Here is a 23,217-nt window from a genome sequence, read left to right as displayed (position 1 = left end):
TGCGTCATAGGAATAAAACCTAATATTATACCTAAAATATCACACTACAATCCGATCTCTCACAGGAAGTTACTCGAACAATATAGAATTAATTGCAATGAATTTTGTAGCATTATTTTTTGTTCTATACTTAAAAGTTTGTTTGATATCTTGCCAGTCTCAGTGCAAAAATTTTCAAACTTGTGGGGGATGTATTGGTTACGCTCATGAGAAGTGTGTTTGGTGTCCTGCGGTAAGCTTCTCTTTTTTTCTTTTTTAAATGTAAATACCTACTACTTACTTAGGTACTATATTTTTGCTTCTGTGTTAGTCATCATCACGGTCACATCATCACCATTATAATCTCAACCGATCTTTGGCTAGCTACTGAGCAAAAGTCTTTCCTCAGTATGAGAATGTTTTAGACCATATTTCAATACTGCTTGGAGAAGTGTTTTTATATATATACTATCTATATTTCTCATTGTAACTGTTTGTCTCTACAAAATAAATTAAATTCGCTGGCCATTGGATTGGCAGACTTGACACACCTTTGAGAACATTATTGAGAATAATTAGGCATGCAGGTTTGCTCGTGATGTTTTCTTTTACCGTTAAAACAAGTGATATTTAATTGCTTAAAAACACACACACCTTGAAAAAGGTTCGCGCCCGGGATCGAACGCCGAGCCCGCGAACAATAGTACGACGCTGGCTTTGTCGGTATTGCGGTGAAATTTTCACTAAATTATTTAGCGATGGAGTATGTATAAATCAAAACCTTTCCGTATGAATAAATAAAATAAGTAGGTCCTACTCTTTTCTTTAAATGTTGGTACAAAAGGCAGGGCGTGTCCATTTGCCTAATATTACATCATAAACATTCTTAAACATCATAAATATAAATATTATTATCTTATACGTTATTGCAATTAAGCTATAGGTCCCGCAAATTGCTATAAACGTGGCCGCCATTTTAGTGACGTCAGCACTAGACTGAAGTTTTGAGCTGATGGTATATTTTTACTTAAGTATACGTCAAATGATGTCAAAATGACGTAATTTCGATGTTAATGAGACATGGTTCCAGCGCAATAGCAATTTGCAAATTTATATATGTCCTCATTTAAATACTACTTAATAGTTGATTGTTTCCAATTTTCCAGAAAGATCATACTGGTCGCAGATGTCAATCGAAAAGTTCACTAGATCCACTGTGGTGTAAAGAACATGTCTACGATCCGGCAGATCATGACGTTAAAGCTCCAGAAGAAGATAATAAAAACTTTAACGATGACAAAGATAAAGGGCCAATAATACAATTTAAGCCACAAGCTATGGAAATTAAAGCACGAACTAATGTTCCTATTAAAATCAATATGTCTTACAAGCCCGCCAACCATTATCCGCTAGATGTGTATTATTTAGTGGACTCTTCGGGTACAATGAAAATACACAAAGACAATCTTTTCAAACAAGCTTTGGAGATTTATAATCAACTGTCTAAGATTACCAATAACGTCAGATTGGGTGTTGGCAGTTTTATAGAGAAACCCGCTTTACCTTACGTTTTGTACGTTACATAATATTTATTACCAGATTTTCCCTCTGTCCTGTTTGCGTGAAGTTTGGGAATAACTTTCCCGTACATTTTGTAAAATTTGAGCAGTATTTAGGTTAATATTCGGTATATTATTATATGATGTCATGGTTGTTAATTATTTTTATTTTTATACAATTTACATTAGATAAAATATGAACTACTTATTTCAAATCGGTTTATACTAGTTTTTGAGTGATACGAGCACAATTAGAAAAAATATGAACTATTCCACCCTTTTTTCTTTGCGAGAAGGTCACTTCAATGAAAGTACCTATCATCATGGTTAGCACTTAATAATATGTTTCTTACATTATTTTAGCGTTACTACTCAGGAATCGTATTCATTCAAGCATCACCAAAGTTTGACTAACGACACGGATTTATTCTCAAAAGCCTTAAAAGAACTTAAAAAAATAAATGGTACTAATAACGATGAACCCGAAGCAGATCTGGATGCGTTGATGCAAGTAATGGTTTGTAAAGACGAGATTGGATGGAGAAATAATTCTACACGCATCATACTCCTCAGTACTGATTCCACTTACCACAGCGCAGGTGATGGTAAATTTGTAGGTGCAATAAAACCAAATGATATGCAGTGCCATTTAGATAATAATGAATACAAAATGGCTCTTACATTTGACTATCCTTCTGTTAGTCAAATCAATAAGGTTGCAACAGAAAATAAAATCATGATTATATTCGCCGCTGACCCAAAAGTTCAAAATGATTACATGGCTTTGGAGAAAAAAATTAAAAATGCAAAATATGTTCCATTATTTGGAAAATCCGACGTAGTTAATATGATCACAAAAGAGTATCAGGTCAGTAAAATGTTACTTAATACAGTATTGATTCTATGACAAAGACCATACAATTACTTTATTTATGTGTACTTATACTGTTTTGTTTAAAGGAGATAATCAGAAGTGTACAAATAGATGCGAGTATTCCACCTTTTATGAGTTTAACATTTGAACCGGACTGCACTAGGAAAGACGAATGTAAATATGAACATAATAAGTCTGTTGACATAGTTGGTACACTAATGATTAAGTATTGTCCAACCGATAACAAATATAACTATGAGGTCAAAATTGGCCCAGTGTCGATTGATGAAAGATTAACATTAAAAGTAACAGTAGATTGTCAATGTGATTGTGAGAAGCCAGGTCATGGTGAAAAGGATTCAGATAAATGCAGCAAGGCTGGAACATATCAATGTGGTATTTGTTATTGCAACCCAGAAAGGTAATTATTGGCTCAAATCACACAGTTATTATTAAGATTTCTATTATCTATAATATAAAAATGAATCACTAAATGTGTTGCTCTTCGCAAATCTCGAGAACCGCTGTTCGCCAGGGCAGCTAGTAAATAATAATAATCAATAGTTATAGATGGAATTTTATTATTGTGTCCAGCGTATGTAGTTTCGTGCCATAACGATGTCATATCTTTGCAGATATTACGTAGGTGTCAGAGCGTAAATTAAGTTCAATATTATCGTGGTGTGGCCCATACAACATTTTTTAGTCTTCTTTTCTAATCTGTACTCGCTTCGGATAAAGGTCATAATGATTAAATTAACTTTCCAGACATGGAGATATCTGTAATTGTAATGGAACTGTTACGAGTGGACAGGATTTTGATAAATGTAAAGCGAATTTAGATGACCCTAAATCATGTAGTGGTCGTGGAGATTGCAGGTAATACAAAAACAATTTAATCCTTTACTGATATTGAAAGTGTGTCTGTCTGTTATTTTTTTACAGTTTAATCGCTGAACCGATCCAGAAGAAATTTGGCATAGCTTGCTTGTATCCTGGAATAGCATAAATATTTTTGTTTTGAAATATCTAGGAATTCCCATGAGATTACTAAAAAAATTAATTCATACGGGCAAAGTCCCGGATGTTATAACCCCTAACAACTATTAAAGCTATATTATTATAGGTGTGGCAAGTGTATCAATTGCCAAGAAGGATTTTCAGGCGATTTCTGTGAATTTGATGACAATTCGTGTGAACGACCTGGTGGTGTGCTATGTTCAGGACGTGGAAAGTGCACGTTTGGTAAATGTGAATGCGAACCAAATTGGCTCCCTACGGATTGTCGTTGTCCAAATAACAATAACAGCTGCATAGCACCCAACTCCAAGGAGGTAAATATCACTGAACTTGGAGTATTAAAGTAAAAACTCATAATAGGCTAGTTGACACTTTTTTAAGTAGGTCTTAAATGGTTAATATTTGTCCTATTAGATCAAAAAAATTAACACTATATTTTTTTGCGCCCTAAAAACCGTAAAACTTTAATTTAAAAATATATTTTTCATAGACAGGTGAAAACACTGTCGGCCATGTTTGGCCGATAGATTATCTGTGCTCTGACGTCATGCATTTGTAAACAACAGCATAACCTACCAAAGTTTAATAAACATGAAACATGATACTAGTTTACATGAAAAATATAGTAATTATCGTTATTGTATCATCCGAGAATGTAAAAACGCATCGATAAAGACCACAGGAAAGTTGTGGATTAGAGTGCCCAGTGAAATAAATATACGTAACACGCGAAGACTTGCTTAAAGGGATCCTATATCACTAACGACTGCAACCCAAATTTATTTTTGCAAAGATCACTTTGTTGTAAGTCTTACTTAATAACTTATTCAATTTATAAAGAGAAAACGATAATTTTTTACGTTTACTATGAGTTTTTAGAAATATATAAAAACTAGCTTATGCTCGTGACTTCGCCCGCGTGGACTTCATAAATTTCAAACCCCCATTTAACCCACTCAGGGGTGGAATTTCAAAAAATCCTTTCCTAGTGGATACCTTCTCTTTACCTACAAAGAATACACCCACCAAATTTCATGTATCTAGAACCAGCCGTATAGATGTTTAGGCTGTGCGTTGATATATAAGTTAGTCAGGACTTGAAATTTTATATATATGGATACTACGTTAGTCAATAGGGATGACATTTGTTTGTTTACATATTTAACACACGTCACATCATGGCTGACAGCGTTTTCTGAGTTTCAAATAAAAATAAAAACTGTATTTTTTTAAATTGGATTTATATATCCATCCTGCGTTTTTAATAATTGTTATTGATATATTTCGTTGTCTTAAGCAAAATACTATAATAAATAATCATTTATTGGACGAAATTAGATATGAGTCAAGTAGCCTATTTTACAGATCACATCTCATTGTTAAAAACTAAAATGAATAAATTACTTATGTTCTTCAGCCATGTTCTGGAAGAGGCAACTGCGTCTGCGGCCAGTGTGTTTGCAACAGTGCAACTGAATATTGTGTTGGATCATTCTGCGACGAATGCCCGGAGTCAGCCTCGACGCGCTGCCTGGAGTTAAACGACTACGCTTATTGTAACTTCAATGAGAATAAGACGGTCTGCGATGAGAAGTACAACTTCACCGACACTGATGTCATTCTAGTTAACAAGACTTCCATATATACGCATAGATGGTTCATGGCCAAAATGTGGTGCAGGAAAGTGTTAGACGACGGAAGAATACTGGTGTACAGATATCATTATCCAAAATCTGCTATTAGTAGCACTTTGCGGTTGATAATTCAGGATGAGCTGGATATGCCAGCGGTTGCAGATGTGTGGGGTCAGTAGATTCTACAACATAATTATTATTAACTTAGGTATAACTCATAGTTTGTATTTACTTTCGGAAACCTAATGTTTCTGTGCATCGTTCTTTAGAACAAAATTGTAGCAATCTGTAGTTCGTATACCTCCACCGCCACCGCGTTGTCATCGTCGCGGCCTGTTCCACTTATCCCTACTAAGTACCAAGGTATCCCCCCTCTAGTGAGGGTTGGTTTTTTCCTCCTATCTCTGAATATACCTACCTGTTAACAAAAACGACCCACGTACCACTCGGTAGCGATAAATGTAAATAATTTTTCACCTCATCCCTACCAATATGGATAAGTGTGAATAAGTTTTCCACTTATCCCTACCAGTACTTACTCTTTTACTCATACTTGCCAGGGACCTTACCTTGGTAGGAACAAGAGGAACAGGCCATCTTCGCACACTGCAATGTATCTTTCTTCATATAGCTTCTTATATTACAAAGTTTATTGTGATGTTCTGCCGAGCAGTTGCGACTTGCGGCTGCCACATCACTGACTTTCAAGCTTTTAAGCTTATAAGCGCAACGCACACCAGCAGAATCGAGTGAAGCCGCCGAGTGTACTTCTAAGCTGGGCTCGATAGTGGTAGAATGACAGCTATCTGCTATCGGCCACTATTGGACACAATACATTTTGCAACAAGAATAACATAAATTCAGCCAATCACAACAATACCGATTGTAATAATGATTGATGCAGGTTTTTCGGAATCCATCTGCCGATACCTAATTCCATGATAAGACGAGTAGAGTGCGAGTTGTAGGAGGGTGATAGTGGCATCGAATTCTTTGATTTTTACGTCAACGTTACCTCCCGCAACCCGCAACCTACCTCCCGCACCGTCCCATTGAAACGGTATACTTACCAACCTTATTTATTTGTGACATTATATATTTTCACAGTTGCGGTCGGGAGTGTAATAGGGGCTGTTTTATTAATTGGAATAATAACAATAGTTGCTTGGAAAATCCTTGTGGACCTGCACGACAAGAGGGAGTACGAGAAGTTCGAGAAGGATTCCGCGGATGCGGGATACGACGTGTCACTGAACCCTCTCTACCATTCGCCTGCAACTAACTTCTTAAATCCTGCATACAATAACTGCAGTTAACTGTTGAAAGTCTAGGGTGGTGTATTGGCCAGGTGTGTTGTAGTGTGTACGCACCTTAAGGGTATTTGTTCACTGAAGAGAATCAGAGTGTTGTGTATTTTTACTCTATTTAGATATCACTAGGATTTTTCATATTACGTCTGATTGGTGTGCTGGACAATAATTTTCAGCTTCAGTGGATATCCACCCTAATATAGATGTTGCAGGATTTCACTGGAATTCAAACTCAAGTTAGGGGCTTCTTTAGGTGACCATTCAGACGACATGTATACTATTTAATCTTTATGTAATGCATTAAGGTTGAATACGACACGAGTCATCTGAATGGTCCCCTAAAGAAGCCCCTATGTTGACCAGTTGAATCCAGTGTAAGTTACGAATCTTGCCTTCATGTAAAAACCTCTAAATAAAAATAAACAGATAATTTTAAAGAGTTTTCTTAATTACAACAAATTTCGTCACGCATCACCATTGATTAAATTATATTATACACTGACTGACCTATCACGGTATAATATAATTAATCTATGATTATTACCAAACATTAGCTTAATAAATACATAGATAAATAATTTATCAAAACACATGTAAAAATAATCCAAAAATTAACACTTACTGTAGCATATTTTTACACCATCACCGTTTATTATTATACAATTTTTGAACAAAAATATTCGAATGGGTACCAGAAAGATATTGTGACTAATTCTGTTGTGCACAATCGCTAAACTAAAATGACAGGTCTAACTGCTGTACTCAAAGTCGCTTAATCGTTACGTTAGTTAAAACGAGACAGAGCTGTATCTCTCAGATAAATCTGTCTCGTTTAAACTCAATCGTAAGTAACGATTAGCGACTCTGAGTACGGCAGTAAATGAAATGCTTAATCGTGAAAAGGATAGCTCTAGTTTCAGTCCTGTCAATTTAGTTTAGTTTCGAGATTGTTTAGGAATAACAGAATCAGCCAAATTATTCAAAGTTATCGTAAATATGTATTGTAAAATCAAGTTCTTTATTCACGCTCTACTGTCTGTCTTTATTTATTGACATACTTTTGATGTCACTTCTTATGAATCCGAGTGTTGGGTCGGTCTTGTGCGCGTTTGAGACGAGTCGGGGTCTCGTTACTGACTAGTCCCTTATCTCGACGCTCTTCACAACCATCCAGCTTAGCTAGAACTGCCTGTAATACAACAGACAGGTTTTTAAAATATGTTGACCCTCCAACGTCCAACTAATCGTCAAATTTTTGTTAAAAGTTGGCACGACACTAGTGCTGCTGATGCCGTTCACCAAGTGGAGGGTCTCCCAACGCTGGGCTTTCCTAGACTTTGGGGTTCGCAAAGTCCAGCCCATACTGCCACACCATCTTCGTAACCCCTTGCAATGTGTCGATTAGGTACTCTGGATATTCTCATTTTTTATTTTATCACTATCGAGATCATATGAGTCGCACGAAGCCGCTGGGTGATGGATCCGCGGCGTGTGGAAGACCCTACTAGAGAAGTTAGCCTGTTATTAGTTTCAGATTGTAATAAAGATTCTTACTCTACTGGTCTGCAGTTTAGCCCGTTTCCGTTTCCAACTTGTGGTGACGGCAGCTGTTAATCCAGAAGTGAGGTCTCCCGCCGACCGTCGCTCCCTCACTGTGATATTACAGCTCGTATTGCAGCTACCACTGCACAAATTAATAGGTAAATGGTCAAATGCATATCTATCTATATATATAAAATTCAAAGTCCTGACTGACTGACTGACTGACTGACATATATATAAACGCACAGCCTACACCGCTGGTCCTAAAGACATGAAATTTGGAGGGTATATTCTTTGTAAAGAGTAGGTATCCACTAAGAAAGGATTTTTCGAAATTCCACCCCTAAGTGGGTTAAATGGGGGATGGAAGTTTGTATGAAAGTCCGTCATTTTTCAAGTTATTTGCACGAAAAATTTTATTTGGGTTTTCGGTCACAAATGAAGAAATACGTGTTTCGGGATTTTTGGAAAATTCGCCCAAAAGGGTGGTAAAATAGGGGATGAAAGTTTGTATGGGAAAGTTTTATCATTGTTAATTAACTTGTGGAAAATAGGTTCTTTATAAGACTTAGGTGTCAGCTAAGAAAAAGTTTTCAGAAAATCCTTCCCTAAGAAGGTGGAATGGGGGTGGAAGGTTATATCAAAGTCCTATGTTTTTAAAGATAGATACATAAAATTCGGGATTTAGGTTATTAATTTTAAATACTAAAACCTGTATAAGTTATTCTGGAAAAACTTCCCTTAAGGGTGGTAAAATAGGGGATGAAATTTTGTATGGGAAAGTTTTATTATTGTTAATCAACTTGAAATTTGGAAAGTAGGTTCTTTATAAGACTTAGGTCAGCTAAGAAACGGTTTTCAGAAAATCCTTCCATAAGAGGGTGGAATGGGGGTTGAAAGGTTATAAGAAAGTCCTATGTTTTAAAAAATGCCATTTGTTTCCTGTAGGCCACGCGGGCGAAGCCGCGAGCAGAAGCTAGTGCCTTATAATATGACAGTTCCTCCTAAGTCATAAAATAAAATACAACTGAAAACAATTACCTAATACAACATTTTGAGGCTTTTTAAAATCAGAAGGTAAGAAAAGAAGATTTTACTACAATCTTCACCCATACCATCTCTATTGGTAAGGATTGAATTCAATAAATTGCGAATTCTAGTTCGCCTCCAGTCACGCCATCTCCGTTTCTAACCACACAAAAACAACTAACTCGACTATGAGGGAGACAACAATAAGTCAACTAGATTGTCAAGGCAAAACTCCGCGAGAGGTTGAGATAGCAGTCGGGGTATGAGGCGAGAGGAGACCCCCGCACACCCGCACGTCACCCGCACTCAATCGCACCGGGTAAGCGCGTGAGCTGTGCGGCTGTGCAGGGCATTCCCTCCCCGATTGCCATAATATCTCGATCTGTCGCGTACTTGTAGGTGGCCCGTTGTTTCAGGTTTTGACTATGGCCGAAAGACGAAAGTGATTGTTTTTAGTCCTCTAAAAACTCCATAAAATGTATACATATATAAGACATGTATTTTACAGTTTCCAAAAGATTGTGAGACGTCTTTAAATTGATTTTCCCACTATATAAATATGCACTAATTTTCTCAATTTATTTGATCATCGCAAACACATACATATCTTTTTCGACTGCGCTAATAGCTGCAGGTGGAGGCGAGGCGAAGTTGCTGTCGCGCCACTCGTGCGGGGAAAAGCACACAGCTTCGCGAACTTCTTGCAGCCGTCGCAATTCTTCGGCTACCTTGCGATCTATTTCAGCCACTGGGACACAAAAATGTATGTAACTATGTACAGTTGGTGTCAGGTAAAAAGTTCCAGATACCCATGTTTTCTTTAACATATAGCGAAAATCAAGACTCAATAGCTCAACGGGTGAACAGAAAACCGAAATATCGACGGTTCAAACCTTGCCCGTTGCACTATTGTCCTACTCCTAGCTTGACGCTTAGTTGGAGAGGAAAGGGGAATTCAGTCATTCAACATGGGTTGGGTCTTGGGAATATTAGTCATTTAACATGGGTAATATTCTTTATTTAAAAAAAACTGTTATAAGACTCTTTTGCCAGATATTACCTAGATACATTTATCTACTCGAACCGTATTATAATATATTCTGTGGTGGAACTTGAAGGAATTCGTATTTGAAGATTTATGGTTAGGTCGAGGAAATATAGGAGGAGGAGGATACCCAGGTCGCCAAACCTAATAGCCGGACAGACCAGCCAGTTTGGCCGGACATTTGGGTAGAAAGGCCGGACACCCTACATTATTGAGGATTTTGTGTCTTAGTATTAATAGGTACGACAATAAAATTGTATGTAAAATCAAGCTTTTTTATTATTGTCATAAATTTTGATGTCAGGCGGCACTGCCGCCTGCGGGAGCGACCGACAGTCGACTCGCCTGCGCTCGTTTGCGAAGTGTAAAAAGCCTAACAAAAGCCGGCCAAGCCAGACATCGTTTATTTTGGCCGGACACGCAGTCAAAAAGCCTACCTATGTCCGGCTTTATCCTGACGCCTGGCAACCCTCGAGTATGTCTGGAATGAGGGATCAAATCGTAAAAAGTACATTTAGTTGCATAGATGATTGAGCGAGACATAATAAGTAGGTATAATGGGTGAAAAGCTTCACTCCTGATGGGTGCTGTAGTTTCTTATTGCACTATAATACGAGTAATATAATCAATACCCACTGTGTTTTTGCTGTTGTCTGTGTTTGTTGATCACTTCAGTTTCCAAGGTGTCAATTTTCATTTGCATAGCTTCTTCTTTGTTAAGCCTTGTTTTCCATGTTCGACACACTTTGAGATGTAAAAAAGATAGTTCTTGTGCATCCAATATCTATTGTGAAAAAAAATCAATTACAACTGTGCCATGGGGATTGGCAACCCATTATATCAATTTATATACATACCTAAAATTACTTGAGTTTTGTGATATTACTTGCAAAGCCCGGCCACCTTTCTCTGCCTAATTTTAATTGTTAGGGAAGCAAGTTCCCTTTCCCGTGGAAATTTCGCGATGAAATTCATATAAAAACACTCTTCTAGACATGCAATATATCCCTACCTAAGTAAATCCATCATCGATTTTTCGACTTTTACGGAAGACTTGTACAAACCTACAGAAGCTGAATTTTTACATGATAAAAAGATAAGTGCGGATTTGCTGTTACCTCAACATTGCCATCTGAAATTTTGTTAGCAATATACTTAAGATAGGCCTGTTCCGCCATTCTTCTTTGGTCAACATCAACCTGCTCAAAAATGCTACGGATCGTGTCTGAAATACTCATGTCTAGAGAGCAAGTGCAGGGTCCGTGAGATCGTTGTCTTGGTTTCACATTGAAAGCTTCTACATTTGTTTTAGTTAATTTTCTATTATTTACACGACATCGGCATTTTCTTTTCTTTGAATCAGTAGAAGGAATTTTTATTGGCTCCTAAAAAAAACTTGTGTAAATATTATTTGATTTAATGTAAGGATAAATTCTTAACCGATATAAATCATATATAACATTTTAAAATTTATTACTTCGTTCAGATTCATTGTGGTATCATTGCTAAGCTTTGATTTCAGACAGTGATTTTCCACTTGAAGCTTTTCTGCTTTGCGCATTGCTTCAATACTCATAGTCCTCAAGTTTTCCACTTCATTCTCATGGATTGTGTTAATGTCGTGCAGCCTTTCTTCATGGAGATTTTGTATACTTTTGACTCCGTGGTTATGTTCGTTGATTATACTTTGGACATTGTAATCGTATTGCGCTTTTACAGCCTCTATTTTTTGTTGGTAGTATTTTTCATTTTTTTCTAATGCCTTAGTAAGTTGTAGAATTTTACTTTCATAATCTTCTATATCATTCATTTTCACCAATGTACCACGTTCTACCGAATTAGTAGGCAGTGCACTATAAGTTGATTCTGTTGCATATTCAATTGACGATATTTTTAATGGACTAAATTGATTTGATTGGCTTGACCTACTTACATTAATAAATTGATCATTACTGTGACTTTTATGTACTGACTTAATTACATTCAAGTTTTTGGTATTATTAGGATTAATTTCATTTTGTACAGTATTTAAAATGTACTGTAACCCATACTTACTTTTTACATTAAAGTCCTCTGAAGGTTCGTCCACGCTATCACTTACGGTATTTTGTAAAACTAAAATTGTAGCTCCTACACGAGATAATTTGTGGTTTGAATCATGAGGAAAAACGGCTTTATTTTGTACAGGTTTCTTAACATTTGCTCTATTAGAATGAATACTATGCTCAGAATTATTTTCAAAACTTTCAAGTTTAGTCATTTTCTCTGGAAAAATTTGTTTAATTTGATTTCCAAAAGTAATAGGTACAGAATTTGAATTTTTAAAATGACTTGGACCTTTATTAGTCTTTGAATAAATCTGCTGAGGTGACGCGTATGTATCATTCGAATACAAATCTAAAGATATCTTGTCATCGTCAGAATTAGTCATAAAAGACGGACTATCGTTTACAACTCTTGGCAGATTTATATTAAGCTTTGGTTTCATACTGTCATCATCCCTGTCATCACTAGTATTTCCTTCAATGTTTATCTTTTCTTCTACGTTTGGTTGTCCAGATTTCTCTGCCCTCGTTCTTTGTCTACTATTCGTATCTTTTAATTTTGTAGGTACTTCTTGTCCATCAAAAATACTGTCACTGTCTTTATAAATAACAAATAAATCTTTTTCTGTTGCCTGATACGAGTCTTTAAAGTTACCATTTTTTTTGAGATTTTTTGTTTTACTAGTATTCGTATTTTCAAAATCTTGATCATTATATTCTAAATCTGTCGTAAGACTTTTACTTTCTTTGTTGCTTATATCTGTATAAACACCATTTATGTCATCAGTTATTTTAGTTGAATTAGTTGAAATTTGAGTATGATAAATGTTAATAATGCTGTCATTGTTTTGCTTCAATTGAGTATTCAAATTTCTCGAGAGTGAACTTCTAGGATTCTGAGCTTCACTGATCAAATGATCACTTGAAGTCAAGTCCTGAGCGCTATTATTTGCAAATATTGTCTCTTGTAGACTGGCTATGGAATGTTGCTCCAGTTTTCCTGGACTTAATCTCTTCAATTTATATTTTAAATAAATGTTTCTAGCAAAATCTATCGTTGGTTCAACATTTGCTGTAAGTATTTGAACTTCTTTATTTGGTGGAGCTATTGGATAGAGATGTGAAATCTTATGATTTTTGTATGAATCGTTCTCATTTGAAATGTCAGCTATATGATATTTATTGACATTTATTTTTACAGTGTCAGCATCTTTATACTTACTTTTGTCACTCAACATTGAATTTTTTACATTAAATTCATCTGTTTGACACTCATTATCTTTTGTAGTTGCAATAGTTTCAATTCCAGTTTCCTGAGTTGGTTTATTTTTAAAATCTTCTATTTGTGTTTGAAGTACTATGACTAAATTATCTTGTTTTTCTAATGCTTTTTTGGTATTTTCTAACATATCTGTATTTTGTTCGGATACATTTTGAAGGTTTTGTTTTAATTCCGTTATTTCTACATCGTAGCTATCGCATTGACTTTGAAGCAGTTCATTTTCTTCTATTAGTTTTAATAATTGATCTTCCTTTGAATGATTTATGTTGTCGAATATTAACTTTTGATTTAGCATTTCGCCTTCTAAATCTTCTGTAATTCTTTCATAATTAGTTTTTTCCTCTTTCATTTTAGCCTTCAGATTCTCTAGTTGATTTTCGATTTCTATTCTTTCTTTTCTAGTCTGTTCTTTTTCATATATAATTTTTTGTTGTTCTTTTTCAGCTATATTTTTAGCTTCATCTGCTTTAGATTTAAGCAACTGATAAGAAGCCTTTACATTGAGATATGTTTTTTCCAAGGAAGTATTTTTACTGTTTATATATTGACCAATCCGATTCAATGAGGTTATCACTTCGTTAATTGAACAATTATTTGGCACAAGATTACTATCGCCAATACAACTAGTTTCTAGCTGCTGTATGTCAGAAATAATTAATTCTCTTTCATGTTGAAGTTGGTTGATCAGTGTATTATACTGATTTTTTTCTCTTAGTGTTTCGTCGGTGAATGATTTTGTGGTAGAAAGTTGATTTTCAAGACTGTCTTTTTCATTTTGTAATTTTGCAAGTTCTAATTTCATATTATGTGTTGCTCGAGATTCTGTACAAAAATAAATTATTTATGTGAGTAATGTGCTGCTAGTATTAAACTGTTCTATTTTTATCTTGATCAAAGTGATAGGTATACCAAGATAACAAAATAGAAATCATGATACTGGTAGGTAGAGTTTCGAAGCTGTAATTGAAAACACTTTAGGAATTATTTTAATTTGGGTATTAATAATTATTTATTCAATTTGCATTCGATTTTCTTAAATTTTTTTTTAAGTGTGTGAGACAACCTTCTTGTCTGAAGGTTCTTCACAGTGTGCTAAAAGATATGTGACGTCGGTGTGACCTAAACCATTCTCATTTTAAGAGGAGACCCGTGCTCAGTATTGGGTCGGCGAAAGGTTGAGAATTTAGATCGTGATAATGTTGATATATTGTGTATGGATGTTTATGACTTACGATGTGCTTCGATTTTTTTAACAGATTGGTTAAGTTTTTCACAACTAAGTTCTTTTAATTGCTCTCCAGATTCTACAACCTCAATCAAATTATTTTGATTGGCTGTTATTTCCACTTGTAATTCATTAATGTGATTTTCTAGGATTGATATTTTCTTGTCTCGAGCAAAAATATCTTCATTTAGATTAGTTATAATGCATTCCTAACACAAAAAATACAATAAACAAAGTAGTTACGGTAAGAACAGAATTGATAATAAATAATAAACGTCGACTAATACCGTTTCATCTAGTTTTTCCATTAAAGTTTTCATCTCCATATGTTTTGTGAGCCTCTCTTCTTTCAACTTTTCTACTTCTTTTTTCAAATCGGCATAAAAATCGTTTACTGAGTATGTTTTGGATAAGTTCTGAAAATAAGTTAACACTTTATTTTCACACAAAACTATACGCACTACTTTGACTGCGTCGATTTAAGTTTTCAAAAACCCGTAGGAACTCTGGTTTTTCCAAAGAAGGCTATATCTATTTCAGGAATACTAACTATCTCTGTACAAAATTAATTGAGGGACAGACACTTTCGTGTTTATAATATTAGTATGGACATGGATAAATATTTATTTACATAATTATATTCTACAAATAAAATTTAATTCTTACTAAGTACCTCTTCACGAGAATGTACAAGAGCTTCTTCTAAACTTTTTAAATATTCATTTTGTTCATTATGTATTTTTTTCAAATTAACTAAGTCATTTTGAAGATTTTCGTTTACTAATTTAATTTTATTATACGATTGTTGTAGTTCCATATATTCGTTTTCTAGGTTTTCATAGCGTTTAAATTTATCAAGTAGCTTAATATTTTCTTTTCTGACCACATCTATATCTAATTGCATGCTATGATTCTCATTTTCCAAAGCAGAAATACTACTACTGACTGTCAATTCCTGAAATTGATGAATTTTTATTCGATTTTGTAACCGTTGATTCTCCTCTATTTTATTTTCTAAATTATTGTGTAGGTCATTTATCTCTCGAATTTTAATATCAAATTCATTCTGTAAATTTTTTTTTTCTGATAACAATTTGCCACATTTATTTTCTAATTCAGTTATAGTTTTTTCCAATTTTGAGATTTCTTGCACTTTTAAATTAAAATGTTCATTTTCTGATTTGAGCAAATGTAAAGACTGAACCAAATTTTTTATTTCTAAATCTTTGTCTGATAATAATTTATGTAAAATATTTCTCTCTTTCAGCACTTCTTGATATATATTATTTAACTTAGCGTAGTTTTCTTTGATGTCTTCAGATTGGTTCAATAAGCTTTCACTCTTTGATTTTGTTAATTGAAAGTCATGGAGTAAATTATCAAGCTCACATTTACTGCGATTTAATTTAACTTGAAGTGTTTCCTTCTCATTTAATAGATTTTCATTAGATTTTTTTAAATTTTCGAATTTCTGTAGTAATGTTTGATGATTTATTAATTTTTGTTCTAATATTAAACTTTCCTTTTTAGCCAAATCAAATGATTGTTTTAATTGCATATTTTCGTGCTGTAGAATATTTATATTTTTATAATTTGCTTCATTTAGTAACTCAATTTCCTTTACCAAGATATCGTTATCAATTTTTTCATCAGTTTTATCTTCCGCGATACATATTTCACTTTTAACCTTATTGAGTGTATCTAATTCAATTTTTGTACTTTGATATGTATCGTCATTAGCTTTTAAATGTTTAAGCAGTTCTATACTTTCTTTTTTAGTCGTAATAATGGAGTTTATGGCGATTCTTTTTTCATTCATAAGTGAATTTATGTTTTTATCGAAACTATCGCGACTTACTTGAAATTGTTTGATAAGACCAATATTTTCAGCTGTTTTATGATCTACTTCCTCCATTAACTTACTTATTTCACGAGACTTACTGTTTAAGAGACTATTTAAGTTATCTATTGCACTTGTTTTGCTTTCTAATTCTTGATTCATTATTAAATTTTTATTCTGTAGTTCATCTACTTGCAATTGAAAATAATTATAACTCTTGAGAGCTTCCTCATATCTACCTACAACACATTATTCATACATAATACCTAAAATAAAAATAAGACTAAAAATTATTTTCAAAAACCAACTTCAAATGCGACTACAAAGTATAAAAATATTTTTTGTTTGTAGACGACAAAAATATTTTTCGTTTGTCGTGTGCAAACAAACATATTTTTACGTTAAAGACTGGCGAACGTTAACCGTTCGTCGTCTATTTTATGCTCGCCCGTTTCCAACACATTTATTTTTATACCTTGAAGTGCCTTGTAGTCAGTTTTTCGAAAATAATTTTTATTTTAAGCTTATAGTGTAAGCTTAGACTTATCGATTCACAATCGTCAGTTTCTCAGTTCCAAAAGCTTATGATCTGCTTCAGCTCTAATCCACTTCATCAAGATTGAAGAGTTAGGACCCGCAGTGCAACGATGAAGTCTGTACTAGGGACCCATAATATCGATTAACTATCAATAGTTTCTGATTTCCTACATTTTAGGAGTACAGTACCCTGCAGCGTGATGAGTTCAATGATGAAGTCAGACTTTGTACTTAAAGTATATTAAATCAAATCAATAATCCTTCAATTCAATCCGAATTAGAAGTGCAGTACTTTGCAGCATCTAGATTGAGGAGTTGGACCCCGGAGTCATCCGGAGTACAATGAATAATGATAAAGTTATTATGTACCTACTTAGTTAATAGTTCCCACAGTATCAACTCATCATAACCAGGTCCTGATTCTTCGCACCGTTGCAGCCACAAAATGAGGAGTTGGGACAAGAATATTTTTACGAAGCATCTCGCAAACTTGGCCTATCATAATATAGGTTAAAACATCACGCAAGTCGGTTCAAAAATCTTGGAGAAAATATGCAATTAAGAACCTCCTCCTTTTTGAAAACCGACTAAAAGACAATTAAAGCGTGACCTATATTAAATGATTTGCTCTATTAAGTGTTAAAATATTTGTTAAAACATATTTACTTTTCCATTCTTCAACATCATATTTGAGTTCATTTATAAGTTCAAGTTTCTTTTCAAACTCCTCTTGGAGATACTCTTTTTCTTCTTCGCTAGAGCATAGATCATCCTTTAAGTTTTTGATTTGTTCTTTTTGAGATTCGATTTCGTTAATTAATTGTATTGACTGTAGTGTATTTTCATTGGGTGATATCTTTTGTAACAAAATAAATTAAATAAATAAGAAAAGAGAGTGGTACTGATTCTGATGGAAAATAGGTATCGTAGGTATTCACATCTTTTTCTAGCCAATATAATAATAAAAGGACAGACAAACTCAATTTAATTTAAAGCTGTTGAACCGCATGACTTTAGGTGCCAGTCGTAAACGTAGTATTTAAATTTGTTGAGTAGCACTAAAATTTTGAATTTTTGATTTAAAATTCATTTTCCGTTCTTATTTAGCAATATTAAAAAGAAAAAGATGCAGATACTCTAAATTTCGTTTAGAAAAAGACAATTTTTCTGAAATAAATGTAATATAATTTATTATCTTACAGTGTTTCTATCTTGTTCCAGTAGTTTATCTATTTGATCAGATAAGCTCTTAATTTGCTGATCTTGACACATTATTTTGCACTCGTACTCTTTCAATTTGCAAATCAAAACATTTTTTTCTTTTTCGAACTGTACAGAAGTATCTCCTATTTTTTGCTCTAGTTTTATATTTTCATTTCTTAATTGGTCAACGGTTTGAGATTTATTTTTATTTATTTCCTCTTCAGCTTTAAGTTTTGTTTCAATATTTGATGTCTCTTCTGATAATATAAAGAAATTTTCTTTTAATGTATCTATATCTTCAGAGCGTTTCCTATAATACTCTTTTTCTGTCCATAATTGATTATATTCTCTTAAATTATTTTTTAGACATTCACATTCATGTTCTAAATCAGTGATATTTTGACATCGTAAATATAGACAGTCTCTTTCATGTTTCAAATTATCATAACATATTAGTAGTTCATCGTAATTAGCTTGCAAATTCTTCAAACGATTGAGATTTTCAACATCTATACAGTTATTATCAACTCCACGACATTCATCAAATTGGTCCTCTTCAATTTTAAGACACAAACTTTCTTTACTGAGAATTTCTTTCATTTCTTGACTGTCCATAATATCAGCAACAAGCTGGGCTCTCTTATTGTCTAAGCTCGGTTTTTGGCTTTCTGCGGATGTTAACGCAAAAGTTGTTACGACTTCAGCGCGCATGCATGAACAATCCTTTGAAGTCCGACTAAATTCTTGCGAGCAAGGAGCTATTAAAGCAACGCTAAACTTTTCTAATACTTTAATTTTAAAAAGAATTTTCCCTTTAATATTAATGCCTCTCGTATCCTTTCCAGCAGTCTGAAAGTGGTTATGGTTAAAAATGTTATTTGGTATATCTAAATAAATGAATAAATCAATAGTTACTCACTAATAAATCTAAATATTGTTTGTATTTCCCGTTCTGACATAAAGTTCCAAATATTTTTTCTAATGCGGTATAAATATGAGCGTAAATGCAATAGGGTTCACAAACATCATGTTCCATTACCTGTAACAATTTTTTAAAGTATGAAACTACTTTTTAAATACGTCTGAACGGAGACAGTACATAGCCATTTAGAGTTAGATGTCATACCTATATGTCTGACATTGCGTCTAAATCTGTAAGCCGATTTTAATGCGATTTCTTGAATTACTTTGGTTTTATCCCAAAGAAATAAACACTTGTATTAAGTGATTAACTTACAGCGATAGTATTTTGCATGGCACTCAGTTTGGCATCTTTAGTAATGATTGTTTCTTGCATTTCTTCGAGTTGAGTATCATGTGCAGCTAAAAAAGATAATTCTATTTACTCACAAATACTAAATTCAAAAGTTAATTCAACAGTATAGTCACGTTTTACGTGTTGAAGTTCTTCGTCCACTAGTGGTACAGATCGATCCTATTGGTCTACAATAAAATTGTGCAATTTTCAGTAGTCTGAGGCACACATTTTTGATCATCTCTATCTATATGAATTATAGGTAGGAAAGACGAAGTTCTCATCATCTCTATCTATAAGTAAGAAATTATAAGTTTGTTTAGGGTAACCTCGCTTCCTAATTCTCTGTGCAGTGGGTTCTAAGCTCTAACCCAGAGTCAGATTCCTTTTGTAAAATTTTGTCAATCCAACTTCATTTACGACATTTCATCAGCTGTTATTACTTCTTATTAGGCTTTTGATAAATATTAAGTACCTATACTTAAACACAACGATTACTTACAAGTGCTTGCGTCACAAGTACAAGGTGGCTCAGCTTGAACACATTTTGTTTCCTTCCTCGGCGTTGACTCTTTTTCTTTATCAAAAGTCCACTATAATCATTTGTGTTCATGATTAAAAATTAAAACTTTAAAAAATCTAATAAGAAGAACTAAGGATTTAGTTCCTACCTCTTCGCCTAGTGCCTTCATTTCACCTCCACCGGACTTTCCTGTCTATGAATTAGTAATTTTGATTTATAAATTTATATAAAAAATACGTACCTACCCTACCTATTTTAGAAAAGTGACTATTGGTGATGACCCATTGAACACAAAGGTAAGGCTAGGCTACCCTTTGTTTTAAATGATAAAGCAATAAAGATGTTGAAAAAAAATAATTTAAAGTATTGTATTAATTCTTTACTTTAATGGGTTACCGGTAAAGCCGTACCGCCAAGCGATTTAGCGTTCCGGTACGATTCCGTGTACAAAGTAGAAACCGATCAGGGGTATCGGTTAAATGAAACTGCCATACCTCTTCTAAGATCGCAGTCAAGAGCTAACTTGTAGGTATAAGAACATAAAATAAAAAAATCTTGACACCAGAAGATCTTCAGCTATGAAGAATTCGACGCATATAGACAGACAAGAAAACAAATAATGTATTATAATATTTACATACCTCGACCATACCATATCTGCTGAGCTGAAAAAGTTAAAAAGCACATGAAAATCGTAAATATTTTTTGTCGTAATTAGAATAAAATAAGAAAATTCTGCAAATATTTACCTCATCGCCTCTGGATTTTCCTGTCTGAAAAATTTGTTCAATTAATATCTCATATTATTATTACATATGTATTTTGAAGAAAAATTGTTTATAGACTTAATTCAAATTCAAAAAGAAAGGAAATTACCTCAAAAGCTTCTGAGTCGATGCCCTGTAAAATAGAGTTTATATTTTATTATCGAATTCAAAAGCAACGTCCATCGAATTAATTTCATTAACTTATAGAGAGAAAGAACCAGCGCGTGCCAGACCTTCGTTATTTTATAAAAGCTGTAAGCTTCTCTGCGTATAGTCCCCAACAACAGGAGGAACGATCAGCGACTATGAAGTTTGGATCATGGTGGCTTTGGGAGATAACAGGTAATAAAGGTGTAAAAAGTCTTACGTCAAAGAATAATATAATTTTTTATATTTTATTCGAAATAGTATTAGAAAATTTCTAATAGAAATCACGTCATGCATTGCCAGACTCTTAGTGTCCGGGGAAACCCCCTGCCAGACGCCCTTAAAGTTTAAAAGTTGAAGGGTGTGTGGCAGGGGGTTGTCACGATACTACGATCACGATACGAAGTGTCTGGCAATGTCTCTACGTTTCCGAAGAAAAAAAAAACACTTTATACTTTGACGTAAGATTTTTTTACACTTTCATTACCTGTTATCTCCCAAGCCCACCAAGATCCAAACTTCATAGTCGCTGATCGTTCCTCCCTGTGTTGGGAGAGACTATATGCAGATAACTTTCAGCTTTTATAAAATAACGAAGGTCTGGCACGCGCTGGCTCTTAGTCCACTAAGTAGATCAGGATGAATTTTGCATACTAGTTAACGAGGAGGATAAGTTGACTGATATAGCTTTCATCATTACCTCACAAAATGTAAGTTTTATTTTGAATAACATTCATAGTGAGTAATTTTTAGAGTGCTTCCCTTATGTTCAACGTAATGGCCTCCATAAACCATCAAGTATTTCGTCCAATTTGCACCAGGCTTGATTTAATCAGCAATTACCTAATCTTACGTACCTGTCCGAGTCCATACCGATATCCTCACAAGATAACTTTTCATGATCAAGCCTTCAACTCTTGTATGCTAATACGGTATTTGACACGTAGTCAAATCAGTAACTTTTTATCAAACGTCAAAACGCGCGCTTAGTATGCGAGATTATATGAAATACCGGTGTGTGACGTCACAATCATTTGACGTGCTTTTTTAGTTTAATCGATAATTTAAAATGGTTATTACACTTAAAACCAACAAAGGACGGGGATTTTACGTATTTTGGAAGACCCTCTATTTAATAATCACTGAGAAATAATTTATTTTTGACGTAGTCAAATACCTAATTTGTTTATCATTTGATCATGAACTACTACATAAGTTTTTCCAGTCACCTCCGTATACCCCGACAGGTCCAGATCCAAGCACTGTAATAAACAGGTAATAAATTGTCGTAATTTTTTTATCTTAAATTATTATTAGTACCTACTATCGCTGTATTTTTTTCTCTTACCATATCATCTAGTTCTTTATTCGCTGCTTTTATAGCCGCATGCTGAAATGTGTATGAAAGATTGAGGAAAACAGTTGTAATAGGAAAATAAACTAAAATATACCACATACTTAGTTTAATTTTATTTACCGCGTTTGCAATGTCACATTTTTGTTCACAAGTGAGATCCAACTGATCATAAGCGGAAAGCATTTGGTCAAATTCTTCAATCTTACGTTTCAGTCGCCCAATTTCGGCATTTTTTGCAGTCATCAACATATTGACGATCACATCCGTTGGTATATACTTGGGTCGGACGGTTTCATTGTTTCTCTTAATGATTTCCACCAAGTGTTCGGATTTATCTGAACAAAAGTGGGACCAAGCTCTGGCGTCAGTGCATGATGCATACGCCTTCAGCTTGCCTTCATTCCTCGCTGGTAGATCGAACAGGTCGTATTCATTGAATACACGCTCCCTTTTCGTTATAAATGACATCGCCAGCAACTTTATCCGCTATCAATAAGTATTTTTCTAAACATGTATAGATATAAAAACTAGCCAGCTACTATTGCTACCATTCGTTTTGTGCATTGTGTAATGATTTTTTATGAATTATTTTGCAATCTTATTAATTACGGTAAAAAATATAAACAACGAAAATATCAAATTTTTTGTTTGTCGTTAAAAATCTAGACGGAATGGTGACATTTAATAGAATGTCATTATTTGAATAAATAATTGATATCTATGGCTTTGTATAAAACTCACTGAATGGAATACAATTGTTTTGAAGTCTATATCGACCAGTGATGTGGTTATCTCCATAGAGATAGGTTATCTCTATCATAAGTCTATGATATCGACAGTAATGTGTGGTAATGTTTCCCCCGATTTTTTCAAAATATATTTAACTAGATGATTCCCGCGACTTCGTCCGCGTGGATTTAGATTTTGTTAAAATCCCGTGGGAACTCTTTAATTTTCTGGGATAAAAAGTCCTAAAAAGCCTATGGCCTCCCCCGGGATGTGAGCTAACTTTGTACCAAATTTCATCGAAATCGGTCAAACTGT

At 34.0% G+C, this 23,217-nt stretch overlaps 2 protein-coding genes across 2 annotated transcripts; one reads left to right on the top strand and one right to left on the bottom strand.

Moving 5' to 3' along the window:
* The first annotated feature begins 58 nt into the window (after positions 1-58).
* Positions 59-6,693, top strand: LOC117996398 (integrin beta-PS-like). The gene is made up of 8 exons (XM_034984486.2): positions 59-232; positions 1,146-1,552; positions 1,902-2,406; positions 2,499-2,833; positions 3,181-3,291; positions 3,539-3,746; positions 4,850-5,237; positions 6,174-6,693. The coding sequence occupies exons 1-8, from the start codon at positions 98-100 to the stop codon at positions 6,380-6,382; spliced, it is 2,298 nt and encodes a 765-aa protein (XP_034840377.1). The 5' UTR covers positions 59-97; the 3' UTR covers positions 6,383-6,693.
* A 725-nt stretch (positions 6,694-7,418) lies between these two features.
* On the bottom strand, positions 7,419-22,812 carry LOC117996304 (GRIP and coiled-coil domain-containing protein 2-like). Its single transcript, XM_034984382.2, has 21 exons — positions 22,294-22,812; positions 22,165-22,206; positions 22,046-22,078; positions 20,779-20,802; positions 20,652-20,675; positions 20,544-20,567; positions 20,051-20,095; positions 19,882-19,972; positions 19,362-19,447; positions 19,044-19,163; positions 18,122-18,973; positions 17,588-17,777; positions 15,218-16,623; positions 14,832-14,960; positions 14,552-14,753; positions 11,470-14,141; positions 11,111-11,377; positions 10,629-10,776; positions 9,551-9,695; positions 7,931-8,060; positions 7,419-7,565 (listed from the first exon to the last, which is right to left on the bottom strand). Exons 1-21 carry the CDS (start codon positions 22,639-22,641, stop codon positions 7,443-7,445), a joined length of 7,101 nt encoding a protein of 2,366 aa, XP_034840273.1. The 5' UTR covers positions 22,642-22,812; the 3' UTR covers positions 7,419-7,442.
* Positions 22,813-23,217: the final 405 nt, after the last annotated feature.

This window comes from Maniola hyperantus, chromosome 1, assembly GCF_902806685.2.
Source record: "Maniola hyperantus chromosome 1, iAphHyp1.2, whole genome shotgun sequence".
Taxonomy (NCBI): domain Eukaryota; kingdom Metazoa; phylum Arthropoda; class Insecta; order Lepidoptera; family Nymphalidae; genus Maniola; species Maniola hyperantus.
Note: the sequence above shows the minus strand (reverse complement) of the source record. Positions and strands in the feature narration are given on the sequence as shown.